The 13529-nt window shown below is 47.2% G+C and overlaps 3 protein-coding genes across 3 annotated transcripts; 2 read left to right on the top strand and 1 right to left on the bottom strand.

Annotated features, from left to right (window-relative positions):
- Positions 1–14: 14 nt before the first annotated feature.
- Positions 15–682, top strand: PENARI_c110G08266 (uncharacterized protein; the record flags this gene model as incomplete). Its single annotated transcript, XM_022637889.1, has 4 exons — positions 15–260; positions 338–502; positions 528–610; positions 663–682. The coding sequence occupies exons 1-4, from the start codon at positions 22–24 to the stop codon at positions 680–682; spliced, it is 507 nt and encodes a 168-aa protein (XP_022482256.1). The 5' UTR covers positions 15–21.
- Positions 683–4500: 3818 nt separating this feature from the next.
- PENARI_c110G06879 (uncharacterized protein) lies at positions 4501–5028 on the bottom strand (the record flags this gene model as incomplete). The annotated part of the gene is made up of 1 exon (XM_022637888.1): positions 4501–5028. One exon carries the CDS (start codon positions 5026–5028, stop codon positions 4501–4503), a length of 528 nt encoding a protein of 175 aa, XP_022482255.1.
- A 1065-nt stretch (positions 5029–6093) lies between these two features.
- On the top strand, positions 6094–6972 carry PENARI_c110G02541 (ankyrin repeat domain-containing protein; the record flags this gene model as incomplete). The annotated part of the gene is made up of 1 exon (XM_022637887.1): positions 6094–6972. The coding sequence occupies one exon, from the start codon at positions 6094–6096 to the stop codon at positions 6970–6972; it is 879 nt and encodes a 292-aa protein (XP_022482257.1).
- Between the last annotated feature and the right edge of the window lie 6557 nt (positions 6973–13529).

Genomic DNA, 13529 nt, shown 5'->3' with positions numbered 1-13529 from the left:
CGTTGCAGTCGAAGCTCTGTGATGTCGCCAGAGACTTCCTCTGCGCAAGATGGCACCGGCAACGGCAGGCCGACCAAGTTGGCCAGCAGTGGCATGAAGCCGCCGTCCGCAACCAGGCGCGAGTACCACATGGCTCCAGAATGGCTTCTCCATCAGTCATTGTACAGCGGGGCCAGCGTCAGAGGTCGTCAGCCTCCAGGCGCCGCCCTGCATCAGACAACACTGACCCGTCACCTCGCGGGCTCAGACAAGATCCGCCGGTGCGCCCGTCAACCAACCCCGAGCCAGTGCAGCCATTCAATCCATTTGTGACCTCCACAATGCTGCGGACGAACAGTGTTCCATGGCGCGTTTCGCCGGCCCAACCGGCTATTCTGGCGTCGGTCGCTAATATCTGGGCGGGTTTCCAAGAATTGACGCTCCAGAGTCTCACCCCGAGTGAAGAGGTCGACAGCATCCACTGTGTGTTCTGCCTGACCGAGGATGAAGACCATGCAAATGAGTGCGTGATCTTGCGCTGCCATCAGTGCCGAGCGCTCTCTCATCTATCTTGCGTGGAAGAGTGGTTGGAAAGGCGAGATACAGGCTTTAGCACCTCCTGCTGTGTGTGGTAAGTTTGGATGACCTTGTTTCTGCAACGACCAGGATACTGATGACTACAGTCGAAACGAAGGTGCCCTAGACGCCTTGATTCGCCCTTTACCAATACCCTCGTCGGATGCCGAAACACATTCCGTTTTGACAGCAAGTGGATCGTCTCCCGATGGAGAACCTGCCACCCTCGGGATCTTATCATCAAACGATCCTCAAAGTCAGCCGCGTCAGCGGWCAGTGGGATCCCCAGGTGTTTCAGTCGAAGAGAGTGGCCCCCGTCGATCAGCTAGACTAGCAGGGGCTCATCTACCGCGAGACCCTTCCACCTCTGCACCGCTTCGCCGGTCGGCACGACTGAATTCCACTCAGCGTATGTGATATAGGTTATAGGCGAGCTATGACGGAAAATGGGAAAAGCAAGTGAATCACACGCGAGTACACGTGACCTGGCACTCGGCATCGTGATCAGCAATGGTCATAGCCGTGATATAGAATTCTGAAGCAAACTTGACAGAAATGATATCCTGATTGTTAAACTCCAAAGTACAATGCGACCGTTTCTTCTTTGCAAGTGCTGGACACCATTACACCTTAGCCAATAGCTATTGACTGCTTCGCCAATTCCGAAAATGTCTTAGCTCGATACTGTATAGGTAGATAAAAGTTCTGTTTCCATCATGCCCAACGGCGGTGACTAAGGAAACGCAGACACGGATTCATCTCAGTGGGGCCGTGTCGCATAAGGCGGATATTGTTGGCAGGAAAACGCAACCAGCAGGCTGGCGAGAGACTGACAAACTCTTATGCTTGTTAAAATGACTCTGGAATCAATAAGTTGACCTTGGGAACCTCAAAAGCATTTCTAGGAGCTGTTTATCCCCTAGGAAATACGCTTTAGCTCCTGGGTCTATTTCTATTTCTAGGAAATTGAGATCTACCCCTGGGATCTTCACTCTACGTTCCTGGCTGAATACGAAACCGGCCCTGGGAATACATTGGCCAGATCTGGGAGCTGTGACGCCCCTGGGAGCTTACTTTAGGGTCCTAGAGTAAATACCTTGCCTTCTGAGGTCGCAGAAAGCCCTCACAAGACACCTTCACCAGACGTGCGCACAAATCTGCGTCATTCGATAACTCCTAGAAGGCCGCGCTATAGCCCCAGGAGCCGCGATTACGCCTCCAGGAATTAACCAAGTCGTCAACAGGAACGCGGCTTTGATTCCCCGAGGTTGGGGGTACTAGACCCCGGAAGCTATGTCGGGTTTCCTGGGGGCTACGTGGCTCCTAGAAGCTGCTTCTTTGCTCCCAGAACCACTTCAAAGCCCCCCGGGAGCAAAAGAACTCCCAGGGCCAAGACATGAGTTCCTAGCACTGATAGAAACGTCAATAGGAACGTGACTGGTTTCATTATAGTGACAGTGAATAGTCTTACAAGCTACAAAGGAATGCCGTGCTATCGATTCTAGCTTCACGCCACGGCCTAGTGCTTTTTGAGTTTCACATAGCGGTGGCTCCGAATGGTGTTGGTTCTGAATGCTCAACGTTTAGTATCCACCATGCAACACAAATACATCCCTTGGGATGTTGGAGGATCCCAACGACTCATAGGATATTTATCCCACTGGTTCTCATCAGATAGTAATGCAATTTCCGGATTCTTAGAGCTCCCGGGAGCCACTCAGCTGATTGGAGAACCTCGTAGGCACAGCTGGATGGACATAAACGATCCTCAATGTATACTGTTCATGGGCTATGGCTAAGACTGATTTACTTGCAATTCCATCATCTTCATTTCTTGGCCCGAGTAGGGGAATATTGCTTGTCCAAGAGGGATAGACAAGCAGGAAACAATCGCGTACCTAGTAAGACATGCTGGCCTGGCAGTTGGTCACTCTATCTCTTGCCACAGTGGGCAAGTCCCTAGAGCTGCATACCTCCTAGGGGCCAACAATATGCTCAAGAGGATATCCCTTCATCCTTCATTTTACCGTAGTCAGCTCACTCCGAGCCTTATTTTAAACGTTAATGAACGGGAATGGACCGATCCAGAGACATGAAAAATGTGGTATATCTTTGGAAGGACGCAGCATTGCGGCTCTCCTGAATTTGAACTAGACTCAACCCAAACATACCATGCCATTTAAACACATAAGTAGGGGATTTTATGGGTGGGTGTTTCCACTGACTCTGGTCCTAGGACCGATAGCATACATACATACGTGTTCCACCTGGAGTATATATATTGGACTCACACCCGAGAAAAATGAGGCAACCACACTCCAATTTGCTACATTCACATCGTTTGATAGCAATGGATTGCAAAGATTCCTTACTCTGGGCTAAATATGGTTTGTATGTCCCTGTGTGATCAATATGCCTTGCTGACAGCAATTAGATTGGAAACATGCGGAGCATTTTTTCCTTGCTTTTGAAACACAGTCATTGTTGAAAAAGCTGAGAGAAAATCGTCGTATCATCAAAGCGATGGTGATCTCGAAACATCTACACATGTCGTCTCACGCCCTTGGTAATAAGAAGGCACTTTACAAAGATGCTTCTTGCCGGGCCAAAGCCTTCCGACATCAGGTCAAGAATGGGCTTTTATCTACAGCAGAGGTGGAAGAGAAAAGATAAGTTGTCTTTAGTCTTTATGCTCATGCTATGAATGACCTTGAAAGTTGGACCGGTAAGGGTTGCAGACTGTTAGTAACGCAACATTCGGAGACTAACTTTTTGCAGAGTACCGGTTTCCATTCTATTGGACATGAGCATAGATTACAGTCAACGACAGAGCCGCCATACCGTGTTTTCAAAACACCCACGAATGACAGCTGTGTTATCGTCAAATAGCAAGCAAAGGAGAGGCATCGAGCATCCCGTGCCATTCGCTTTCCTACTTCAACAAGTATGATTAGCTGATCAGAATGCTTTTTTGCTTCTGTTTATTTTACACTGTCTCGTTCTTCTAATATAGAGTAATCAGCATGTAAGGGGTGGAGGATACTTTGCAGTCTCAACTATATGTAAGTTACATGTACGTTTCCTCTCTTGGCAGTTCACATGGGCCATGATTCATTGAGGATGATATCTACGAATTGGAGTAAAAGGAACATCCGGGGTTTCGGATAGTACTTCCTGTTGATGGGCAATTCTTGTTGACTAGTTTAGAGGCGTTCTTAAGACTACTTGCATAGACTGCTCCCTAGGAATCGTTCGTTTAAGTAGATGGCGAAGACTCTAGTGATGTACCATAGAAAGCCCGGCCGTATTACGGTCTGCTTCCAGAGCTCTAATCATCGTCTATGCAGTATGGGGAGACCGGTCTCTTAGCGAATGGGTGCTATAAGCGTAATTTACGGTGGCTTCGGCGCCGATCCTAGGAAATCTGGTCATATAGTATGCCCAGGTGGAGCTTTCACTGTATGCGGCGCGAGACTGATCTCCACTTAGCCAAAGTGCATGCTAATGGTTGGTATTTCTTTTTATCTCGATTTCCTCTTTTGATTTTCACTTTTTTCTTTTGAGTTCTCTTTTCACTGGGCTTCAGAGATATCCTCCTCCCTGCAACGAAATCTTAGAGCCATGTTGTCTCAGGCACGGTCAAGGATCCCGTTACCAGTTGCTTGAAATTGATTCTCCTTTTATTATTCATTCTGCCCTGGTTATATATAAATTGAAGAAAACTGCAATAGGTTTGGGGCCGGATGCGAATTCATAGGAGCACCGGCCGGCCATATTGGACGTTGGATTCCATTGTGACGTGGCTTGATAGGCAAGTTAATTGGGGTTCCTTACTAAACGTGTAGCCCTGATAAAGTCTACATTCCTCTACGCAGTACTATTTTAAGCAGTATGCCTTGGCGTCATTTCCACAGTCCCGTCGTCTTGTCCCATTGAAATGCCAGATTATCCAGATGCAACAAAATGTATCAGAATCAAGATGAATAGCACAGATCCAAAGGCGGCCTGGCCAACAGCTCCATAGTACATGACGATGTAGTATTGAAACAAACCATCTCTGCCAATAAACTCAAATGAGGATCGAAGGCCGTTAATGCGGCCGGCAGCATAACCTCCTAAGGAGATAACAGGTAAGCTCAGGAGGAATGTCATGCAGCCATAGCAGATTCGAGCCTTGCAATCCTCTCGCAGCCATCTTGGGTGAACCAAAAGAAGTATACCGAAAATGGAAAGCACTGCTGAGATGAGGGCCGTGATAACCATGCTAACGACAATGTTGCTCATGAGCTTCTGGAATGTGATGTCTAGCATAAAATTGTTGGCGTTGACGAGGTCAGGCTTTGCACGGTTTCGCAGGACGTCCGCGAGATGTGCAGAAGCTGAGCTGAGAGTGGCAAGTCCCAGCCAGATGATTGTAAGAAAAGAGACGACCAGTCGCATTCGGATCATGCCATTAGTGAAGAAAGAAGTCATTGTTCACAGAAATGGTTTCTCGATTTCAAAAAGGTGAGCTGGGTCTTGTTCAGACAAGTTCTTGTATAATGAGAGAGTGGAAGCAGAACATGAAGTGGTCAATAACTCCGGACACAGTCTATTTATACTTTCCAGTATGTGTTGTGTGCTCCGTGTACACAAAGCTTGCCTGTTCAATAAAAGACATAGCCAATCCTGAGCTGCGCCAAACGCCCTTTGTATTGCCCGCTGCCTAGGTGACAATCTGCATGAGTTCCTCCGCGATATACGTTCTTCGACTTAGATTCCTACCCCTTTTTGGCCGGCGGCTTCGCAGAAGGTTTTCGGCCTCTGGAATAAAAGGTAGCTCCTAGTATCACCCGTGAATTCTGTCAGGGATATACACGAAGCATACAGGTAAAATGGAGATATGATCTGCATGACCCACGTGGTGCATCTGGATTGCCCGGAACGGGAGGAAGCCTCTCTCTTTTAGTCCTTTTTTTAAACCCGAGATCCACCACGCTTGATCCATGAGTAGGAGTACTCACATAGTAAGGGTCCGGGTAACCAAGTCTCGCTTCCCAGGAGCCTAAACCGCTCCTGGAGTTCTGCTAATAATTTCATACCGTACAAGAACCAATGTCATCCTGCATTCTGAGTCCAGACATATTGCCACAAGATGTATCTTCTGATACATATAAGATAGTCAAGAATTCTCTTCATCTCTCAGATTTCTATTCAAGTCACACAACAGGCCAATTCTACACGAAACAAGCCGTAGTCAGCTCCTCTTAACCCCAACATTTCAATGTGAGTATGCCCGCCTCCACTATTTACTACACGACTTGGTACATGAGTTAATACTAACGTAACGGATAGATGTTTCTCCTGAATCTTCCTGTTGAAATGCTTCTTTGCATAGCGGACAGCCTGGATCAAGCCAGAGATTTGTTTGCACTGGCTTGTCTCAATCATGCAGCAAATGACCTTTTCGTCGACTATCTGTACACGTTCAACGTCCGACACCAACGCAGCTCTGCCTTGTTCTAGGGAGTCCGCCGAGGCAAATCGAAATTTGTAAAAATGATGTTAGACGACTACGGAGCGGACGCCAACACAACGGAACATAGATCTCGCACACAAATTTTTCATGCAATGCGCACTAAGAACGAGACAATTATTCGCACGCTTCTTCTCAACAAGAGAGCGGATATCAATTGGCAAGATCAACGCAGGCAGACCCCACTGGTATATGCCATTGAAAGGAATCTTCTGTCTACTGCATCACTTTTACTGGATTTTAATCCATGTCTGAATATAACGGATGACAAGAACCGGTCTGCTATTTGGTACGCCATCGCGTTCTGCGATGAGAACCTGGTGCAAGTCCTTCTGGAACGGGGTAGCGATATACGAACGCCAGATTACAAACGATTTTCGCCATTCAGCCTTGCTATTGCCAAGAAAACCCCGAGAATTACCCGGCTGTTACTCCTACATTCAGATCCCAATTCAAGAAAGACCCTATTGGAGGATGTCACTATCAGAAACCGTCTGCTCCGTCAGGCTGTACAGGCAAGCCTTCATGATCTCATCGCGCTACTCGTTGCCCATTTTGCAGATCCCAATTCTAGAAATAGAGATGGTCAGAGACTGTTGCATCAAGCCACGAAAAAGGGTGACAGGGAGGTAGTCCAACAATTGCTCGCCTATGAAGAGATTTCCATCAATGCAAGGGACAGACGGTCCTGCACTCCTCTCCACATCGCAGCAGAGCATGGATGCACGTCGGTAGCCAAGTGTCTGCTGGCCAAATGCGGTACAGATTCCAACGCAAGAGACAGTTACGGTCGCACCGCCTTCCACCTCGCAGCAGAATATGGCAATAAGTCGATCACAGGGCTTCTTTTAGCCTATGGTGCTGTGGATATCAATGCTCCAGATGCTATTGGAGCAACTTAGCTGCATATGCAAAACACACTGCTATTGTCCTACAGATTCTCGCAGAATATCATGTAGACGTCAATGTGGCCGGTCAAACTGGCAGGACAGCTCTTCATCATGCGGCGAGCACGGGAAACATACCGATCACATGTGTCCTTATCGCCAATGAAGATCTCAATCACAACGTTCGCGACGATCATGAATGCGCCCCCCCCCAACCTACGCTGCTTCCAATGGTGGTTTACGCATGGTGGAACTCTTCCTCGCAAGGGAAGACATACAAGTGAACGTGCAACAGGCGCCTCCACTGTTCCATGCTGCCAAAAAGGGCCATGTGCAAGTTGTACGCCGATTACTTTGCTTTGATACCATCGACATCAATCAGCAATTTTGGAACAGCTCACCCCTCTGTTTTGCCTCCGAGATGGGCCACCCGGAGGTTACAAGGCTACTCATTGAACACACAACCCCCCCCCGACCTCAATCTCAGAAATTATATGGGAGACACTGCACTTTCCTTGGCCGCGTACCATGGTCATTTGGCTATTATAAATTTCTTCCTGGAGGAAAATAGACTGGATGCTACCGCTACTGATAAATTCGGGGACACGGCGTTATGCAAAGCAGCTCGGAATGGACACGAACAGGTTGTCAAGCGTCTCTACAGGGACACTCGTGCAAAATGTGCTAGTGATGTGAAAAGGGCCATTGAAGCAGCTTCCAACTGTAGAATTGCGCTCTACCTTAAAAGGTCACTTGGATGAGGAGGGCAACCTTTGCACTTGGCCTTGAACTACAGGTAGGCTGTGATTGCTTTGTTGGATTCATCTTTCAGCGTCTGGGCTCCAACAAATCATGTAATTCACGCACATCTCCCCTAAATATGGTTATCAACGCGCCCGACAATATTTCCATCTCTTCGTTGTCTTACTTCTACAAGAGTAGCTCGCTTGTACCTATAAACACCCTCCAATGTGCAGATTTGGGTCAAATCATCTCCTCAAATTACGCTATCGGTAAATCAGGGTTATTGCACAGGTGGTGATAGCTTAAGGGTAGAGTGGCATGACAGGCGGTACTTTCTTTGATAGTGAGTTAACTCGCAGAATAATTTGACTTTCTAAATGGAAATTGTAGGCACAACTGGTGGGTGATCAAACATTGACTTGCTCACAGATGAAGTGATCAGAAAAAGACATGTGAGCTTGTTATTGCGGATTGAACATTTCCCTCAAAACCTCTATTTAAGAGGGCCGTGAAGGATTCAACAGTCCGCCAACGTTCCTTGAGCGACTCAGCATCCATGTTCTTTGAGGCTCTGGCTAATTCCTCTTCCTCTACTTCATAAAGCATCAAACATTTGCAGAGGAAAAATGGCTTTAAGCAGCCCTCAATAGGAATAGATTCCCTTCAACATTTCTTACCCAGCTTGCAAGTGACAGAAGCCGAGAAGCCTATAAGTACGTACTCTACCCTCGGTAATTTGCTCTACGATCAATTTACTTGGCTCTGTAAAGTTGCAAGCAAGCACGACTACGACTGTTTCATTCGAAATGAGTGGAGACCACTGTCTCAAGAGCTGGGCACGCCTTGGCTTGAATCCACTCCGTCTTCCTTGCACATAGGATTCCACTCAGTATTCTCTCTGTCCTCTCGATTGCTATTGAGTAGTTCCTTTTCTAACCCGCATTAGGTTAGATCACGAGATTCTCAGCTTCTATAACTGGGCCAAGCCACAGGAAATTGAAAACATTTTCCGCAGAGATCTCCTCGAACAATTGAATACTGCATTCCAAAGTCGATACGCTGGCATTGAAACCATGCCTTTGGCTCTTTTGCCTCTGGTATCTATCTGCCTACTGCCGATATTGACCTTGTGCTACTGTACTGTCAGACACGTTCAGGCGCACAGGAGTGCGTTCATTTGGCGAAAGGAAAGGACATATATGGCCAGGTAGGACGACAAGCGCGTCGATGGCGTGCCGCCAGAATCAAACGCCCCAGGCCTGATCTCAAGAATCTTCCCAGCTCCCTAGTGTCAAACAGGCTCTTTGGCATGCCGGATATCGTACCAATGGGAAAATGAAACATGACTTGAACTTGAGAGAACGGAGATAAGGCGCCGCCTAAGTGGCTCTTTTTAGCTTCGGACCGACGCCCGCAACGACTTTCTTTTGACTTTTCTTTACATGATTATTTGTACGATGATGCCCCTATTTGGAATTGGGCGGGTATTTGTGATTTGCATGTGAAACAGGAGACATGCTCTCCGCGGTGGTTTCGTGGGGTCAATTGTATCTATTCCGGTGCTTCGCCATTGTGCCAACTTCTCAACGATGAGAAGTGATTGACCAATGCAATCTGGAACATAGGCTTTCTTTGAGCCCGAGAAGACAAGTTGCCCATGTATTTCTAAGATACTCCGGCCACTTCCTCACTCATTTACCCGTGTCTAGATGCTGGCTTGCCTAATGAATGGTTGATTCGCCTCGTGCATATCAACATTTTGGAAGCATATTATTCTTTCTTCTTCCGTTGATACCTTAATCCACTCAGTATACGCTATATACAGTTTCTGAGAGAGGGCTCGAGGATCAGGTGCTGTGTTAAAGCAAGGTACGTATATCCAGTGGGCATTTGGAGGGCTTTCATCGACATGATTTGAGGTTCGTGGTAGGGTCAGGGGGTTTAGCCTGGCACGCAGTTTCCCCACTAGTCTGAAAGTAAGAGATCCTCAAAACAGGTAGATATATCTCTGTCTGTTTTGTAATCTGGGGACCTGTGAATTGCCTGTTCGAATTAGTTTTGCCCTTTTAGGTTTAGCGCCCTAATACGCTATTTTGTGACCTCTCCCGACGTCGCCTCGACATAAAAGACCCGACCTCACCCTTTCGGCCTCTCCCTGGAACCCATCTATCTTGCACTCATCGCCGCCCCCTTTCTTTCCTCTCGCCCCCACCGACCATTGCGCCTTGTTACTGCCCGACGCACTGTCCTTTTCATTTTATTGGAGATGTCGCTCGATCCGAGCCCCAGCTTGTTCTCGCTCCTCGGGCTGGAATGGTAATTGCACAGGAGCAGAACCACCGGAATGATCCAGCCCGCAGCGGCATCGTGTGGCTTCAGTTCGATACTCCTACTCCTTCCCCAAAGGAGTGACTGTGTACCATGCTGCGAAGCCATCTAGGTTTTCCTCTGCCAGTGAGCCTTGTTCGTCTCTGATACCGCCGGCCTCCTTCACTTCTGTAAAGCGCCGGTGTACCCTCCGCGCCGCATGCCCAGCTCCGTCCGCTCTATCCGAAGTTAAATTGCACAGTCCCGGCGTCACAGATGGCTCTCGGTTGCCTGGCCACGAATATGAGCCAGTTGTCGTCATCGTCGGTCTCTCCGGTTCCCTCTACACCAATCGATAAATATTCGAAAGTACAGCCCAGTGATATAGGCCAATAGCGAAAATACCGCACACGCCCCTAACCTCGGTCGGTGCTGCATCTTGCGGCCAATGCTAGACAGCGACTGCGAAACTATATCATGATCATACCATCACTTCCCTAATGGAGAAACGGCTTAGAATGGGCCGGTGACTAGTGTGGGCATGCATCGCAAGGGTCATCAGCGAGCGCAGCGGGAATCCTTGCCAGTGAACCATAGCCCGTGGTTGTTGCCTGTGAAACTGGCATGGTCTGGCTTCCTTGGATGCAATGGCCTGGATTGCAAGATCTGGTTGAGATCGTCTGCGCTTGGTAGAAGAAGGATTTTAATTGTATCGCACATTCCGATCGTTCGGGGCACAACCTCAGGAAGCGATTTGAGAAAATCCAATATCCATTGAGCGTGCCTGGATGGCCAACTTCTGAATTAGGGTGATTTATTTCGCGCTGGTAAGGAAGGCGGCTGATTATGTTAACCACACATGATATTTCTAAAGTATCGAATTGCGCATTTAACAGGCCCCAGAGTAAAGCAGCGGATAACTAGACGTTGGACTCGGCCTCGAAAGCAGAGTCGTCTAAGCACAACATACAATCTGATATATCAATATCACCATCAACTACAGCAGAAGATGTTCGAGTATCAGTCAATCCACAAAGTGTGCCACAGTGTAGGCTGACAAGCTCCACTCAATGTTTTGTTCGAGTCTAAGGGCTACATAAGGCGTCTATTTCGATTCTTTGACGCAACCTCATAAGTTCTGACAAATCCACTCGTCCTGTGCTAGTTTCCTAGCGGAACTTCGCATGCCTGGCTCCCACTGCAACATCTTCCTTATTAGATTCAAAAACTTTAGTTTCTCCTCTCCTTCGAGAGTACTTTCTCTCTGCTCTAGCGAGCTCCGAGCTCTTGATGGGATTTCAGCACAGAAGTCACCTAGAAAACCAGGTAAAGTGAGCGGGTTTCAGATTTAATTCAAAAAAAAAAAAAAAGGGAAAAAAAGACTAAGCAATTTCCTACCTTCACTAGAGAAGAACTTGTGGCTTGACTTCCCTTGGGCAAGCAGACTGAGTGGAGGGGGCCCGAGGAGACTTATCATCTCGCTGAGATGAGCTCGACTTCGGTAAGTCTGAAATTCCGCGTCGTACCCAGTGAACAATGACTCGCTTTCAAACACGTCCCAAATCTGTGATTTGAGGTCTTAGAAATATCGTACCTGTATCATCAGACCGATTTTCTTACCATACATCCCACATTCCATATATCAACACTATAAGTCCATGGGGCTTCCAGTATCACCTCCGGGGCTCGATAGATATTAGGCTGGATGTCTTCGAAATGCTCTATGCCTCCAGGCATAGCAGAGCCAAAGTCGCATAAGACGGGGGCTCCCCATTTCCTGGGCATCCTGAGTTCCCGGGATACGTAGATTATTCTTCCATCTAGTTCCTTCCTTGGGGAGGGAGTTTCAAGCTCCCTTCCTTCAAACTCAGAGAAGACTGAGTCATCCGCGATGCCGAACATAATGTTGTCTGCTTTAATATCTAACAGAATGATCGTGTCAGTTAATACAAGAAGTAGATAACGATAGGAGAGCACTGACCAGCATGTATGATTTTGCATTCTGTGTGCAGATAGTCTAGCGCCAGAAACAGGCGCTGAAGCACAAATGCCAAAACTGGTTTCGGTAGCTGCCGTATCGGATTGCGGTGTAAAAATGTCAACACACTCTCCCACAACGGAGGATGCACGAGACATCTATGTTTGTCTTCAGGACCATCAACATCAAATGAGTCAAGTAGCGATCTGACAGCATTGCGACCTGGGTGGACTTTCGAGGCTCCCTCTATGCGTTGGTACATCTTGAGCTCGTCATCCAACTGCTGTCCCAAGGACGTGGAGTTGATGAATATTTTTAGAGTAACGTAACGACGGCAGCTATAATAAAGTGTGATCTGTTCAGTATTGACCATCTCCTTTGATATCAGCGCCAGGTGAGTCTCACTTCATGTCCCGCGCAAGCCACGCAGTCGAGCTAGCTCCGAATCCCAGCTTTCCTACGACCTGATATCGGTCCTGAAAGACTTCTCCTATTCGAGCAGGATAATACCGTGAAGCAATATAATCTGGGATAGTCTCTTCTTCAATCCTTTGACTGACATTTATCCGTGCGAAGTTTGGATTGGAGAAATCAAGGGGTCGCCACGACCGCCCAAGCCGAGACAAAGACCGTAGAAGCGATGGAAGCATGGCCTGAGAAAACAAATGATAGGTAAGATACCTAGGTTAGTTGGTGAGAAAAGAGTGTCAAGCTGCTCAACTCTGTGTGTTGCTGGAGATAAGGCGGATTAAGTACAGATACTAAATTTCATGATTTATGGAGGCGGAGATTACCAGGTCAGGTGATCCACCTCTAACAAGGTAACGTTACGTCGACTACATAATTGTTCTAGCCCCGCCAGCACGTTCTGCCAAGCGTTACAGACAAACACTGATACTCTAGGCTTAAAGCTTCTATCAAGATGCAGGTCAACCGGGAAACTGAAAGTGAGAGCTATACGATATCTATTGCATAACGTATTTCACTACCGAGCTGGACACACCACCGAGCTGGACACCCCAAAACACCATAGTAAATGAGATAAATTACAACTTGATATCTCAGCAACCACGTTTTTGTTTGATTTCTTTGTTATTCGATAGCTATCGATAAGGATTTTAAACACTATATATCAGTTTTAAGAAAATCGAAAAGCTGCATCATCATGGCATTGAAAATTACGTTGCTTAAAGCCAGAAATATATATATCTCAAATCACAAAGTCGTATATATTTTCTAAAGTCCTTGAAGAGGCCAGATATCACATAGAGAGTATTAAGCTATTAGGAAATTTCCATATAGAACACCTTTGTTGAGATATCAAGTTGTAATTTATCTCATTTACTATGGTGTTTTGGGGTGTCCAGCTCGGTGGTGTGTCCAGCTCGGTAGTGAAATACGTTACGCAATTCATAGATGCCTTATTAATTAGGCACAAACTTATCGACGCAGTAACGTATTTCACATGCGAGCCGCCCACCCAAGCGAGCCGCCCACCCCAAAACACCATAGTAAATGCGATAAATTACAGCTTTATATCTCA

This window comes from Penicillium arizonense (assembly GCF_001773325.1).
Source record: "Penicillium arizonense strain CBS 141311 chromosome Unknown PENARI_contig110, whole genome shotgun sequence".
Classification (NCBI taxonomy): domain Eukaryota; kingdom Fungi; phylum Ascomycota; class Eurotiomycetes; order Eurotiales; family Aspergillaceae; genus Penicillium; species Penicillium arizonense.
The sequence above is the reverse complement of the archived record's forward strand: the minus strand, read 5'-3'. Positions and strand labels throughout refer to the sequence as shown.